General features: G+C 35.8%; 1 protein-coding gene across 8 annotated transcripts in view; it reads left to right on the forward strand.

Annotated features, from left to right (window-relative positions):
* Positions 1 to 15,779, forward strand: part of Rfx3 (regulatory factor X3) — a 251,217-nt gene that overhangs the window by 92,691 nt on the left and 142,747 nt on the right. For all 8 annotated transcript variants that reach the window (XM_040745977.1, XM_040745989.1, XM_040745998.1 and 5 more), the window contains one exon: positions 14,184 to 14,308. In XM_040745977.1, the coding sequence (XP_040601911.1) occupies positions 14,184 to 14,308 (125 nt within the window). The remainder of the gene's footprint in view (positions 1 to 14,183; positions 14,309 to 15,779) is intronic.

The raw sequence follows: 15,779 nt of genomic DNA on the forward strand, positions 1-15,779 counted from the left end.
AGCATTCCATGCAGTTGACAGTGAAAAGTACACCTTGTAAAAGCTGTTACACAAACCATTTCTTCTAAAAGGTTTCTTTCTCACACCCTGAAATTACACTTATTCCCCTCAAGTGAAAATTCAGAATCTGTTCCTTGTTTATTTTGATTGCAGTTACTGATGTGTTGAATTTTGTTTCCTGGTGAACTAGAAATTAGTCTTTTGGGTTTCTTTTTTGCAATAAAAACACAATCTGTATTGTGGGTTACATTTAGAAATAAACCTAGATTTCTGAGTACCTGGGATCACACAAAATAGCCAAAGAGGGCCCAAAAAACTCTCAGAGTATATGCAGTGTGCAAACATTTAGTTGGCATTACCATACACATTTGCGTAGTTTGCCTTACTTGAACTTTTGTTAAATGCCCTGAAAAGGTACCTGATTCATTTATGTGAGAAAGAGACTTGGAAACTTTGAGGCGAGCCTCTGATCGTGGGAGTCCATTCTCCAAGTGATATGAGTGTTTCTTTCACTGTGCAATAAGCACTTGGAGCCCCTGGCAGCAGTCCCTGTTCTTTGTGACAGGCTTCTTCTCGTTGTTTCTAAGCCATGCTCTGTTAAAGCTGCCTTCTTTTTTTTAATCTGGGAGCTGAAGACCTGAGTTTTAATGCCAACTCTAATGCTAACCAACTGGACCATTTTTAATATTGGTCTTGAACTCTGAATTGGGAGCCTGGGCACTTCTTAGCTTTAGATGTTTCTATTGGGAAAGGTCAGTTATCTGATAATTGATTATTCTCCTAACTCAAAGAACATTTATTGAGAGTTTCATTTACCAATGAATGTTCCTCCTGAAATAAATTTACTGAAACATAAATTCACTCACTATCCATTTTGCTTGATGTACCAACTAGTATTATGCATAAATTTGCCTAATGGCAAATTATTAATGTCTTGAAATGTGTTTATATTAAATCTGTTTAAAATTTATCACAAATCACTCTGCATAGTGCTGTGGGAATTAATAGTTGCAAAAACTGGATTTTTTAGTGGCAAGTATTACGTTTCAATTTGGTTTAAATATTTCTTTACATAGCCATTTCACCTCACATATTTTATATTAGGATTACTTATCAGTTCTACTCAGCGATATGTTAAATTTATCATGTGTAATTGATAACCAAATGTAGTAACTAATGCTTTTTAGTCACTTAAAACAGAAGTTATGTCCAACTGAACTAAGAAAGGTATAAATTGAGCGTCATGAAGAATTAAGTTAATGAAAGATGTATGTAAAGGAATAAACCATCCACACTGTCATAAGTATTCAAGAAGTACCTACATAATTTGATCTAAAATAAGTATTCTCATTCCCAGAAGTTACTTTACCAATGAAGAAAATAATTCTCAGATATAGTCTGGATAGACAAAGAGCAAGATTGCAATCCATTTCATGATAAACCTTTGACTTGTCAATATAAGGCATCAAATAGCCCTTCAAAGCTCATTAAAGCTGGCTATTTAGTACAGATAACTGTCAATATTATGCATGATTTAAAGAAACAAGTTTTGTGTGAAGTGGTAAATTTGTCATTTGGCAACATGAGTTCACATTTGGCATTGTAAACCTAGCCTTCTTATTCCATCATTATCATCTATGCCTGGCATGGGCAGAGGCTGAGTGTGTGGCACAGTACCAGGCTACAATAGTAGACTATCCCTGTCTTTGGAATAAGAGGCTTTTTGTTCTGTTCTGTTTTGTTTGGTTTGGTCTTTTATGTCAGTGGTATCCTGTAACTAGAATTCGGACCATGTTCTATGTCTATGTGTATTTGTGTGTTATGGGACATAGTAGCTACCATGAATTGTTCGCTAAACCAAAGAACTTAAAAAGGTCTAGATGAGGACCAAAAAGTTACTTTTTATTCTCCCATGTCTTACCACTACAGTGAATATGTTCTACATGATCATTTGAACAACTGAATGAATATAGCAAGTTGTGTAACAAGTTCTTGGTATATGACAAGAAAAGATGGCCTTGTGCTCAAGTAGGGGCAGATGTGAAATTGGATTAGAGGATCTCATTGTGGCATTGCAATGTAGCTAGATATTCTAAACACTAATTAATTAGTTATTTACTGGTGTATGTCCTTAAGGTTTCTCAATTATTACCTTTAGACTTCAGTATATTTCTCTGGCACTTTCTGGGAGGCAGTTTGTTGCTGAATAAAAAGGGAGTCCCTTACTGATACTAACTGAGATTCTCTTTTCTTTGACATCTAATACTGCAAGTAAGTTTTCTTCCTTTAGAAGAATTGAAGTGGGCACTTGAGCTCAATGCAGAGATTCCAGAAATAAATGTATTCCCCAACCCCCAATTCCAATTCCAAGCTTATTTGGATTAGTGCCCCAGCAGAAGATTATAGTAGCCACACAATTAAGCTCCCCTCTCTGTCTCTGTCTCTCTGTCTCTGTCTCTGTCTCTGTCTCTCTCTCTCTCTGTGTTTGTGTGTGTGTAGTCGTGGGGTTCAAGGCTATGGCCTTGTCCTAGACAAGTGCCTTACTACTTACCTTCTTTCTCCAGCCCCTGATTTAGTTATTGTTATTAGTCTTACCTGAGCTATATAAAAAAGAATAGACAACCACCTTGTTAGGCACTGTGCTGCTGAAATAGGAATGAAGACTATTTAAGAGGATGATCTATCATGGAAGAATATTAACTGGGTTAAAAACTCACAGCATATGTAATTAGTACAATGCAGGACTGAATCCGTCAAACATCTACCATGTCAATATCATATGTTGTTGTTAGTAAACAGGAAAGCAAGACAAAGCCTCTCTCAGATCTTAGGGATATATATAGTATTATATTCTCACTCTTTTCTTTCCTAGTTATACAACTTTGGTGGTGATAGGATTATTTAAGTACTATGTGCCTTTTCCATCTATAGAAAAAGTGGAATAATAGTTTATTTCTCACAGGATTTCCAGAATGATGAAAATAATATACTTAAATTGTTTTTCTAGCTGCCATTTATGTATTTTAAGATTACTTATACTTAAATTCTAGATAAAATATTACCCGATTAGTAACTGGAGTCTTCCTGGAATATCTTTTTTCTGTAGAAAGTTTCAGTTCTTCCTAAGAAAACTTAGGAGAATATCAGTATTGCTAAGATCAAACAAATTTCAAGTGATTAATTAGTGATAAAGTCAGACAATTACATTTGGGCGAATTATTCTAGTATTTTCTCTATGACAGTTAAAGATCTGTATGTGTCTCTAACAAAGGAAGTCTAACAGCGCCACCTATTCTAGGACTATGTGAGTTGAGTGCTGGTTCTGAAGCTGCCATCCAGGGAACCATTTGTATTTTGTAAAGCAGTAAATGACATGTTAGAAGGTTCAGAGCAGTAGGAAATGATTTGATTTGCTCATTTCAATTTAGTTAATCCTTGTTTCTTTATTAAAAAATTAGATACAAAGTCTTTTGAAACTTAAAAAGGAGTTATAATAATTTATATAATTGACTAATAATTTAACAATTGAAATTGAAGTCATATTCAAAATAAAAATACATTCTTAATGAATGCCACTTTTGCAGATGGCTAAAGCAGACAATTATCCTTTTACAGAATTTTAAGTATTAAATACTCCTGAGAAGGCATAGAACTGTTTTAATAGGGTCTTAAACTCACGGTCTTTGGATATTCATATTTGTGTTCAACAGATCAAGCATCCTATGTGTATTAGCTATTGTGGTATATTTGTGGGTGATGAGGTAATTATAGTTCATGTGCTCATACAGTTTGTTCTTTCCATGTCAAGAGGAATAATGGACACTCTGGTACGAAATGCTGACTGCTACAGGGAGAATAATGACATGGTGCTACAGGAACACCTGGGAGTGCAGCAGGCCCGGACTTGCTAAGTGGAAGGGGAAGGAGTGAAGTTGTTTGGGAAGCATTAGGGAAGCAGAATTTATTCTAGCCCTAGATGTTGAAGATGAGAGAAGTGAGAAGGAAAACAACATTTGAGGCAGAATAAACTGTTGTGACACTGAGGGTACCCCATCTAAGGAGATTGTATAAACGTGGCATGTGTTAACGGAAGCTGCATTCTAGAGAGCCTCTGAAGTCTTGACAGGAAGTTTGTAGTTTATCCTGGGAGTAGGACTCCAATGATCTGTGTGGTAGGATGGAGATCTAAGAATAGCTTTTGAGGGCAAATTAGAGCTAAGTCGTTGGAGTAGGTAATTGATTAAACTTGGGGGGATTATGAGAAAAGAAGTCTGTAAGGCTCTTTGAGAAATAGAGATACCAAAGTAGCTAGATGTCAAGGTAGTTAACTCTTGTCTGCAGGGATCAGTGGTCTTGAGCTCATTGAGAAAAGACTATAACTTCCACATCCTGTAAGTGGAGTTATTGGCAGGAATTTAATTAATTCCTGTATTGATTTTCATTCTTATTTAAAATGTTGTCTAACATGTCAATCATAAAGAATTGAGTTGATTTTAAACATCCACTTCTTTCTGTTAGGGGCATTAAACATTTATAAAATGACATAAGAAATCACTTTTTGTTTTAGTACTATTTAAAAAGGAGTTTTAAAAGAAATTAAGGTTTTGAAGTCAAGAAAATACTTTTGACTAAGTCATAAGGTCAGTCATATAGAGAGTATATTGTCAATCCTTAAAATGTTAGCTTCATGAGAACAGAGTAACTGCAATTAGTATACATTTTCTTATTTATACAAAGAAATATTTTCTATCTATTTATCTATTTAGATACTATATATATAAATAATATTTTGAAGTTGGCTAAATACTTCAGTGTATTCCAAGTGCATTTCTGTAATAAAGATGGTATAAATCTTTTATTTGATTGCTAGCATTGTGTTTTTTAGAAAATGTGTGTGTGTGTGTGTGTGTGTGTGTGTGTGTCTGAGTGTGTCTGTGTGTGTATGACAAGAGGGTTTTTTTGGGGTCCACCCACTCTGCCCACTCATACTCACTTTTTTTTGCCAAAAATGTCAGTGATGAGAATTCAGTTCTTGAAGATACTGTACATTTAAAATGGGATATATTGTTCCCATTATTAGCAGTGTTATTATACAGTATTCCTTTCCTTTTTTAGATGGTGTTGATTTCTGTGAGCCTATCATTAAAATAGTTAGGAACTGCAAAAGAGTCTATTCTCTTCTTTATAAAGAGAAAAATAGATGGGGGAAATTCTTGTGTGGGCAAGAACATTTAAGAGAAAAATTGTCATTGGGGTGTGAAGAAAGGTAATAATTCCTGTTCTTGCTTTATAGTCCCTATAAAAGGCAACTCCAGTCTTACTGTTTGGGGACAGTACTACAGGCTTAATTCTACAGTGATTCTTTTATTCTCTCTGCCTTTTAAGAAAGAGTTTGCCTTTTCTTTGTTGCCATCCTAACATAGGGATGCCCTACTTGACAAAAATATTCTTGATTATCAATCCAAAACATGAAATAAAATACATCCTTGTGTGTGGCAATATACCACATATAGTGTGCAGAGTTTTTAAGAATAATGAAAACCAGCTTGAGGGCTGGAGATTTTTGCCTTGCATATATGAAGTACTGGGTGTGATCCTGGGTATGAACCACTTTTTTGGTGGAACTAAATACTTTGATATGTATCTTCCAGTATTACAATCCAAACCTTTTTAGAGGCATCTTTGCTCTTATCAGTTGTTCTCAATGGGATCAGAGATGAATTGCATGGTTTTTGTTTGTTTGTTTGTTTAGTTGGTTGGTTTTTTGAGACAGATTTTCTCTGTGTAGTATTGGAGCCTATCCTGGAACTAGCTCTTGTAGACCAGATTGCCCTTGAATTCAGAGATCCGCCTGCCTGTTTGTTTACATCTATTTTCTATAGTTTAGGTGACCTAGAACTCACTCTGTAGCCAAGGATGACTTTGAACACCTGATTTTCTTGTCTCAACCTTTCAAAGATTGGGTTTAGACATGTGCGACCCTCCCCTGCTCAACCCATTTTGGTTTTGACCAGCGGTTCAAACAAAAGTTTATGTTTTTGGTCTCTTGGAAGTTCCAGTGATAACACTGTCCCCTCCCATGATTTTTTATATTATATGTCTTAAGTAGTTTTCCTTAAGCATATGATTGTGTACCTAAAAAATTTGCACAATTTGTTATCTGATAATTGAGAAACTGATTTTTATGCTTATCATATTGCATCTTTGTTGTCTTTTTAATATCTATGTTATAATGTATTACTGGGATGTCAAGACTTCTTTTCTTGACAGTTGAGCTACTGATTAATCAGTGTGAGGGATCAACAGTTATGCAGATAGTACCTAGCATGTCCCCCCAAATGTGCTGACTAGTATTTTTAAACAAATTTTTAGAGAATATACATTTTCATACATTTATGCAGTATATTTGGATCATATTTGCTGTTCCCCAATTCTAACTTCTCCAAGATCTGCTGCCCACCCCTCCTAACTTCATATCCATTTTTTTCTTCCTTTAAAAAAATTAACCACTCAGTGTATTTGTGCAGCCCATATACTTGTGAGTATGGGGCCCCCTACTGGAACATTGTCAACCTACTGGGAGCCACGCATGCACATAAAGCTGATATTCCTTTTCTCAGTAGCCTTCAACTGTAAGTACCTCCTTAGCTTTGAGGGAAGAAAAATAAACCCCTCCCCCATATTGGAATGTTGACTGGCTTGATCTTATATAGGTCCTCTGCAGGCATCCATACTACCGTGAATTCATAAGTGCAACATCCTGTCATGTTGAGAAGACACTGTTTTTCACTGGTTCCCTCTGACCTGTGGATCTTCCCCTTCTACCTTGGTCCCTCATCCTTTGGGGAAGTACTGTGATAGAGTTATAGCTGAGTATTCGAAAGACACTTCTGAAGCTGCACTAATTAATGGATATGGAGATAGAAAATTTTAAATGGCAGTTTAATACTATATCCATTTAACAGAATTTTGGGTCACAGACATGTGGGTCAAATTTATAGTACCAGGGACACTTTTTTCCTGTATTGTGGGCCTTACTTTAATCAGAAAGTGTTGGCAAACTCCATAAAATTCCTGCCACTTTTGCCCCCTTAGGCATGTCTTTTCCCACTGTTCATTATCGTTCATTATGGTTCACAGCTAGGTAGAGTGCTAATGTGTTTTTTTTTCCTCTTCTCTTAGAATAGCCAGCATATTACCTTTCAGTACTATGAAATCTGGCCAACAGGGAAGAAACTTCCAGTTCAGTAACACCTTGGTTTTGCCAAATCCTGTGAGACCAAATGTTCAGTGTCTTCAGTAATAGTCTTACTTTCAAAATTTTGGAGGACAACCTTGAGCAATGGCAACAGTTGCATTGTTTTACAGTCTCTGAGAAAGCTCTGATGTGCTTTCCTAAGGAAACAATTATAGCCCTGCAGTTATAAAGCATTGTCCTGATTGTATCATGAAGCATGATGCATATTCAATTATTGTGATATGTTTACATGTTCAGATCTGTAATTCTTTTAGTATCCAAAATTTGACTGGCCATTATTATCAAATTGAGACAGCATTGAACTTGAATCCTATTTACTAATAATTTTGTGTTGCTAATAATTTGTCCTAGTATCTACATAAATAATGATACAACTTTTATGGTAAAATAATCAGCGTTCATTTTCTTTTGAGTTCCTAGAGTTATTATTAATTTGATAGATTCAGGTTGTTCTGAAGATTGGGCTGATCAATAGGGAAAATATGTTATGTTGTCTCATAAAGTTTTGTAGGAATCTGTATAATATGCAATTTTGGTTTTAGTGACAATAATACAGTTGGCATCCTTAGGGAGTTTGTTTGGCTTTTTGGCTACCCCCAATCCCCGTGCCCAAACCACTGTTAGCTGGACACTGTGCTTTTGTGGTTATTATTTGGACTGTATCTAAACAGGACTGATCTGACTATTAATTCATGAACATGTGAGAGAAAAAGCTGGAATAGCACCTATGCCTGATGACAGCTTTTCTTGATAACCAGGAGCAAAACAAATGACAAAACAATTTTCACATCATTTCATCACTTTGCCTTCAGTGTTAATGGATGATTTTATTTTACTCCTTAAGTAATTAATCCTTTACGATAAAAACAGTTAACAGTGTTTTGTTTTTGTATTTCATTTTTGAAGAAGAAACTATCTTTTATAATCTATTCTAAATCATAGGTAGAATTAGGTAAATGAAATCCTTTGTTGTACAGTGAAAAGTGTTACCCAGACAACATGTGCATGCTACAAGTGTGCCGATTAATCATCTCCAGTATTAATCAATTGTCATTGATTATCACAAAAAGAAGGCTACAGAACAGTCTATACTACTATCGTTCCTTCACCTTTTCTAAGGATGAATTTGGCATAAACGATTTACTGTACACACTCCTAAGAATGACACCATCAAACTTAAATAAAGGAAGGCTCTCATGGTATTGAAAGTCCTAAATTTTCTTCTATATCCCTCAATTACATTATCTGTTGATTTGATAAGATTACATTTTGCAGTGTGTAAACATTCGCTAGGTTTGATATACATGTTTGTTTGTTTGTTTGTTTTTTATTTTGTTTTGTTTTGTTTTGAGAAGGTTTGGGCTATGGCTTCAATAAGCAGTTCCTCCACTTACTTTCTTCTTGGGTCGAGAAGTGAAAAATCAAGTCTTCTGTTTTGTCTGTGTAACTAAAATAATCAGTTCAGTACATTTTGTTAAGATTTAAAAAATTATTATGTGATTACTTCATTCATATTGTGTATACATAGATCAGTTCAAATATTCCTATTTTGTATTATGCTTTTTGAAAATTAATATCTTTATTTGTTGAAAGTTGAAATAATCTTTTAGTTATCAACCCAAAAGTAATCAAAATGTAGACATTTCCACCCATTTTCTGTTCTGGAATGTAAATGTTAACAGTATTATTCTCTAAAAGCAATGTTCACTTTAATCCCCCAATTTATTTTTCAAATTTTTAATTTTTATTAGTCCACACCCCCACACACAGTGTGTGTGTGTGTGTGTATGTAGGCCAGAAAAATGTGTTGATAGATTCCTTGGAGATGGATTTAAAGGGAGTTGTGAACTGACCAATGTGCTGGGACCCAAAGTCTGGTCCTCTGAAAGAGCATTAAATATTCTTGTCCACCGAGCATCTCTTCAAAAACATTATAGCCATAATTTTAGATAATGGAGGTTTAACTGAATTTGAGTATTAGTAATAAAATTTTATGTTTCAGAACCTTTATAATGGTTTTGGTTCTTTCTTCATGTATAAATATAATAATGTCAAACTACTTGTTCTCTAGTTTAAAAATAGTAAGTTAAAATTATGAAATAACATTTCTGTGATCTCATATTGGATCAGGTTTCTGAAAATTTTGTAATTTATTTTGAGTATATCATTATTTAGTTATAATTTATTTTTAACAAAAAGTAACTATCATAATAATTTTGGTTAATTGGTTTAAGCAGGAAGTGGAATTACCATCTTGGACTTTCTATGGTAAGGTAAAAGGAAGACGCAATTTTGAAAACTGTAGATCGTTACCACATTCTTCACTCAAAATTAAAGTCAGCTTAATGGAATGAGAATGAGACATCTCAGGCTTTGCTTTGTGGGAGAGAAAGTATTTCAGAGTGGAAGATCACAGTAAGCATCAGGTGGACCTAGCCAGTTCTAAGCTTATACAGTTCTGCTTGATAAGTGACTGACTAGGTCAGTTTATTAAATCAGTTCATTTAGCATGTATATTGTATGTGATAAAAAGAATCCAACTGTGAATTTGAGTGTGTTAAATAATTTTCAGGAAGTCCCCTAAAGGACATTTGAATGCTTTGAAACTTGCAATAAAGCATGTTTGTTCCAAACACGCTTGATTTGCCTAGGTTTGCCCATCAGGTTGAAGAAATGCTAATTTGCTGCATTCAGCAGCTGGGTTTTTCAATATTCTTCTCCTCCTCCTAGGGGCTAATTAGCCTTCTTTCAAAATGTGGCCTATTTAGCCTTAGATTCTCATGACTCATCCAGAGCTGGCTGTACAAAGCAGAACCCTTAGCAGGAGGGTGTGTCCAACTGCTTAATTAGCCAGAATAAAAAGGTCCTTTGTCAAACAAGCATCTGTTGCTCATGACACACCTGACAGCCACATTAAGCAAGGATGACTAGACGGAAATTGTGCAAGTCTCTCCTGTTAGAACATACATCTCATTTACATGTGGGCCACATCAGAGGCAAACTACAGGGGGTTATTTGGCTTATCAAAATAGATTAATGTGACTGTACTTGTGATTGATAAACAAATATTGCTTAGCAGGCACCAAAGGAACAAAACTAACCAAATTACCCTCAGATATAAACAAAGCCTCAGAAACTTCTGGTGAATGAGACTACGTTGTAGGCGCCCAGTTGTTCAGTTCCCTAAGGTAGCAGGCTCTGGACATTCCTGGGATGATCTTCACTTTGCACAAATGTTGGGGATTCGCTGGAATACTTTTATATGTCAGTAGGTTAAAATAATCTACTAGCAAACTTTGGTTAGAGGATTATACTCTCTCAATATGCTTTATATTTGTCATTGTTCTGGGTTATGATTAGCTCTTCAGAGTTAGTAAATGTAAAGTGGTTTTGGAACAATACCTATTACTTGGGAATTGTTGCTTCAGTATAGGAAATACTTTTATATCTTTATGGACAGTGGTGGAATGGATCTATCTCCATGATTGTTGGAAATGTACATTAAGAGAACATCCATTAGAACCCCAGCTTACTGTTCTGACTTCCAGTATCCAGCTTTTTCTTTGGAAACTATACTGTCTGCATCACAGTACACCCAATGATTATAAGTGTGGATTTTCAAGCCAGACAGATGTAGAATGAATTCAATTTCTCTTTTCTGGCTGTATGCTTTAACAATTTTTAAAATCCATCCATGTCTCAGTTTCCACACTTGTTAGATAAGGATAACATCTGTTACATGGGCTTCCTTTGAGAATTAAACTAGCACTTCATTTAGTGTAGTTAGACTGGTTTCTATCATCAAGAAAAGACATAGTTAATGATAGATCAAATTGTAGTTATAGCCCTTCAAGCCAGTTTATGGAAGTCATGAGTTTGCCAGTGAGAGTCTCTTCTTCAGGGCTAATGGAGGAAGAGAAACTAGAGAAGAATAAAGCTGCATCTGTCAGATGGTCTGCAGAGAATAGCCAGGGTTTAAGAGCACTGACTTTTCTTGTAAATGATGTTCCCAGCATGCCCATGGTGGCTCACAGCCATTCATAACTCCAGTTCCAGGGTGTGTAAAAACCTCTTTGGACCTCCTTGAGAACCAGGCATATATTTGGTGCAGTATAGACAGGTGCAAAACACTCATTCACATGAATCTAATAATTTTTTTAAATTTAGTCAAAGGAACAGAAATTGCAATTAGCAGAAAGTGCTCTGGAGTTTGATTGATACTCTGGTGCACTAGATTGGGTTCTTTATGCCAGTTTTGATGTAGCATAGACAGAGCTGGAGGCCGAATAGAAATTTCTCTCCTCTCTAGCTTTTAATTTGAAAGCAGTCATTTCTCCATGCTTGTTTAGATTATTCTTGTTGAATTGTTGACATATTTTGCTCCTTTTATTGTTTCCTTATTGTAAATTTTTGCTACTGTATGTTATTCTCATTATATTAACATGTGCACTGCATATTAAATCTAGAGCCTCCAATATAACCTGCGATATTGAGTGCATGAACTCTATTGTGACATCAAACCATTCTTTTCTGTTTCCTGTGTGTGTGGTAGTGTGCACGTGAGGAGGGATTTGTTATCTCAAAGCCTCAAACTACTCACTTATAAAATGGAGAACATCATAGTTTTAATTGTTAATGCAAAATATTGGCATATAAATGAGTCTTGGCAAAGTTTCTAGCTTGTTCTGTGGCAGAAAGAAGTGAGTATTAGTGCAAGAGACTTCCTTGTGGGAACCCATGCTCTCTTGATGAGACAGCGTAAAGGAGAAGCACTACTTGACTGCAGGTGACTTCTGTGTCTGTTCTCCAAAGAAAGGTCTACTGGTCTTCCTGGAGCTTGTGACACTGAAAACCCTCATAGCAGATGCTATCCAGTATCTGGTCCATTCTTGTTCCTTCCACAGAAGCAAACCTTACATACACGTTTAGCTCCTTTGTTAGAATACAAAATGTAATCAATACTCTATATATACTTAATAAATCAAAGGACCTGAAAGGTTTTGCTTTCATTTTTGGATTGCTGTTTTTCTCCCTATTTGTCATGGAAGAATAAACATAAAAGGAAGGGATGGGGTTCCTAATTTATCTATTCTTTTTTAAAGAAAAGATAATTCTGAAGGGGATAGCTAGTGCTGGGATCTAACCTAGGAATAATTAAGCACTCTTTCACTGAGCTATAACCCAGCTTTGGCTCCCAAAATGTGGAGCATTGGTGTCTTTCATCATCATAATCAAACAAAAAATTTTGTGTAGCGAATGATGCCATTCTCATTTAGTCTTAGACATCTCCATGGTTATAATGCTAGTCCAAACGTACATTTATTTAACACAACTGTTACATTTAAAAGAGCCAGAATTTGTAATATTTCACATAAAAATCTTGATTTTTTTTCTTTTGACAATCACAACAGTTTTTTACAGGCTGGCCTCCCACATACCCAGAAAATCCTAGAGCTGAGTGTTAGCCTATCTATGTAAATGATGCTTTAGCTGTGGTCTTTACCTTTCAGCCCTCTCTTCCTTCTTCTAATGTCCCTCAACTAAAGGTGAAAGTCGGGTTGTTTCATGGATTAATATATTCATGAATAAATGTAGTTATTAAAAATGCTCAGAAGAGCCCTTTACATCTCTTGAACAACCATGGCAGCTGTTACTACTAAACTTTTGTATCTAATGACATTTGCGTAGCTTTATGACTTTGACCAAGAAAGTGAGAAGAAAATTCATAGATCAGAAATGCCACTATAAGACTCTAGAGAAATCATTCTCAAAGTGTAAAGCACAGCCCCAGCTTTTCTCTGGTCATTTTCTTAACCTCTCTGGGCTATAGTTTTGCATTTATAAAATAAAAACAGATTTGTTGTTTTCTTTCTTTCATTTTTCTTTCCTCCTCCTCCTCCTCCTCCTCCTCCTCCTCCTCCTCCTTCTTTCTTCTTCTTCTTTTGGTTTTTTGAGACAAGGTTTCTCTATGGCTTTGGAGGATGTCCTTGGAACTAGTTCTTGTAGACCAGGCTGCTCTCGAACTCACAGAGGTCTGCCTACCTGTGCCTTCTGAGTGCTGGGATTAAAGACATGCACCAGATTTGTTGTTTTTCAGGGTCCATTTCGAAGCATGAACAAGATAATGGTTGTGGAAAAAGAATTACATTGGTCACACTGTGATGAAGATATTGAGTACATTTAATTGTCTTCTCCAAAGAACTGAATACTTGAAAATTTAATTTTCTTAAGGAACATAAATGCTCACTGTGTTCTTCATTAGTTTAAACTACAATGTATTACTTTTCATAGGCTACCTATTAAATAGTATCCCCTACCTTTATCCACATACAAGAAAATTCACATTTATTTTTATTGAATTTTTAAGTAGCAAAAGAAGATATCAAACTCTAGAAGCCTAAGAAAATCAGAAAATCTGATCCCATGGCTTAATATGTATATGTAATGTTTGAATAATAACTTGAATTTAGAAATGATTTATTCTATATTCTGCTCTTTCCATCCTAATAGCCTCAAAAAGTGTCTAGAAAGTATGGTATATTATATGGGCATCTATTTCAGATTGTTTTCTGAGATTTGAGCATCATGAATATTTTAGATCATAGCTACATTATCTATGTGATACATTAGAATAGTTGGGATCAAAGGACAATAGCTTTCAGTGAAGTGTGCTGCCTCTTTACTTTCAGGTCAAGAGATACTAATAAGGATTTTTACAAAAGCAAACATTATTAATTTTGCTAATAATTATATTTTTACTTTTTTATTTAGTTAAAACTGACCAAAAAGACTAAAAACATGCATTATCGTGAGAGTGTGTTGGAGTTTGTGGCACTGTATGTTTGGAAGCCTTAGGTATTAAGGACAACTACAGTGAAGCTTATGATGCAAGGCCAACATTGTAAACTGTTTTCATATATTCCAGAGACCATCATGCAGACTTCAGAGACGGGTTCAGACACAGGTTCGACAGTGACTCTGCAGACATCTGTGGCTAGCCAAGCAGCAGTGCCTACACAGGTGGTACAGCAAGTGCCAGTCCAGCAGCAGGTAAGGACCTGTTGCTTCCAGAGAGGGAGTGTTCATTATATCCTCTAATAGAGCTTACTTCAAAGATGATTAGGAATTTACTTTCTTGCTTCCTGGAGAAAGGAGATAGACATAGTTTCCTTCTAGGTTAGCTCATCAAATGTTTCTTGGATTTTCCTGGGTGTGCCAGTCCCTTCCTTGCTGGCCTGTAGAGGTAATGAGACACACATGCAGATCATGTTCCTCTTCTGAGAGCTTCTCCTAGCTCTTAAAGAGAGGTGACTTTGCTCATCTGTCCACCTTGTTTTCTTCTCCTTTCTTCCCACTGCTTACTAGAACTTCCAAATCTTTTATATTGAAATGTTACTAATATTCTTTATAGGCAAGGATTTTTGTCTTTGTAGTGTTTTAGAAATTGCCTTGGCACTAGTTGGCTGTTAAGTACTATTTAATGAAAATAAAATTGTCTTAAAGGTTTGGAGATCTGACTCATCCCATTTAAAGAACTGCAGAAGAATTAATCACCAGATGCTTAGTACAGGTCTTATTCATGCGCCGAGAATCTGGCTTGTTTTGGAAAGATACTGAAAAATTAATGCTGTTCATGCCAATTAACCATTCTGCATGTGGATTGTGAGCACTGGCATGCCATTTTTCCCAATATTGACAAGAGATTGCATATTTCAATATACTAGTTATGCTTATCTTTCTCTGTAACTTATTCCTCCCTCCTCTCCCTCTCTCTTTTTTCACTACCACTTAAAAGGACCTTCTGCAAATAGTGCCTTAAAAGCCATTGGGGTTACTGACACCATTACCAACCTTACAGTTTAACAGTATTCAGAGAAGTAGGGCTTGCTCCACAGAATAAGTACAGATCAATTGAGACAATGTTCTGCATTTCTAACATTAAAAACTTAACACCAATATGTTGATAATAAGCACTTGCTTAGCAGATAAGCCCTCTGCCCACAGAAAAATGACACTTCAAATGAATATAGAATTTGCCAGAGACTCCTAGTGCCAGAAGGTGCCCTATTAAGATGGTGGCAAGTCTGTAGTATGTATCTTCCCCTCTCTCCTTCCCAGCTCCCTCCCATCCAAGTTGCTCAAGAGTTCTTGTCCTCCTCTCCTTCTTAGGGGGACCATATATTCTTCTCTTGGGGTCCTCCTTGTTTCCTAGTTTCTCCGGTGGTATGGATTGTAGGTTGGTAGGCCTTTGCTCTATGTCTAATATCCATATATGAGTGAGTACATACCCTGCTTTTTTTCTGTGATTGAGTTACATCACTTAGGATGTTTTCTTCCAGTTCTGTCCATTTGCCTGAGATTTCATTGTTTTTCTCCACTGAGGAATACTCCATTGTGTAAATGTATCACGTTTTCTCTATCCATTTTTTGGTTGAAGGACATCTAGGTTGCTTCCAGGTTCTGACTATTACAAACAATGCTGCTATGAACATAGTTGAACACATGTCCTTATTGTATGAAT

The sequence above is a fragment of the Mesocricetus auratus genome, unplaced genomic scaffold (assembly GCF_017639785.1).
Source record: "Mesocricetus auratus isolate SY011 unplaced genomic scaffold, BCM_Maur_2.0 Super-Scaffold_4256, whole genome shotgun sequence".
Taxonomy (NCBI): domain Eukaryota; kingdom Metazoa; phylum Chordata; class Mammalia; order Rodentia; family Cricetidae; genus Mesocricetus; species Mesocricetus auratus.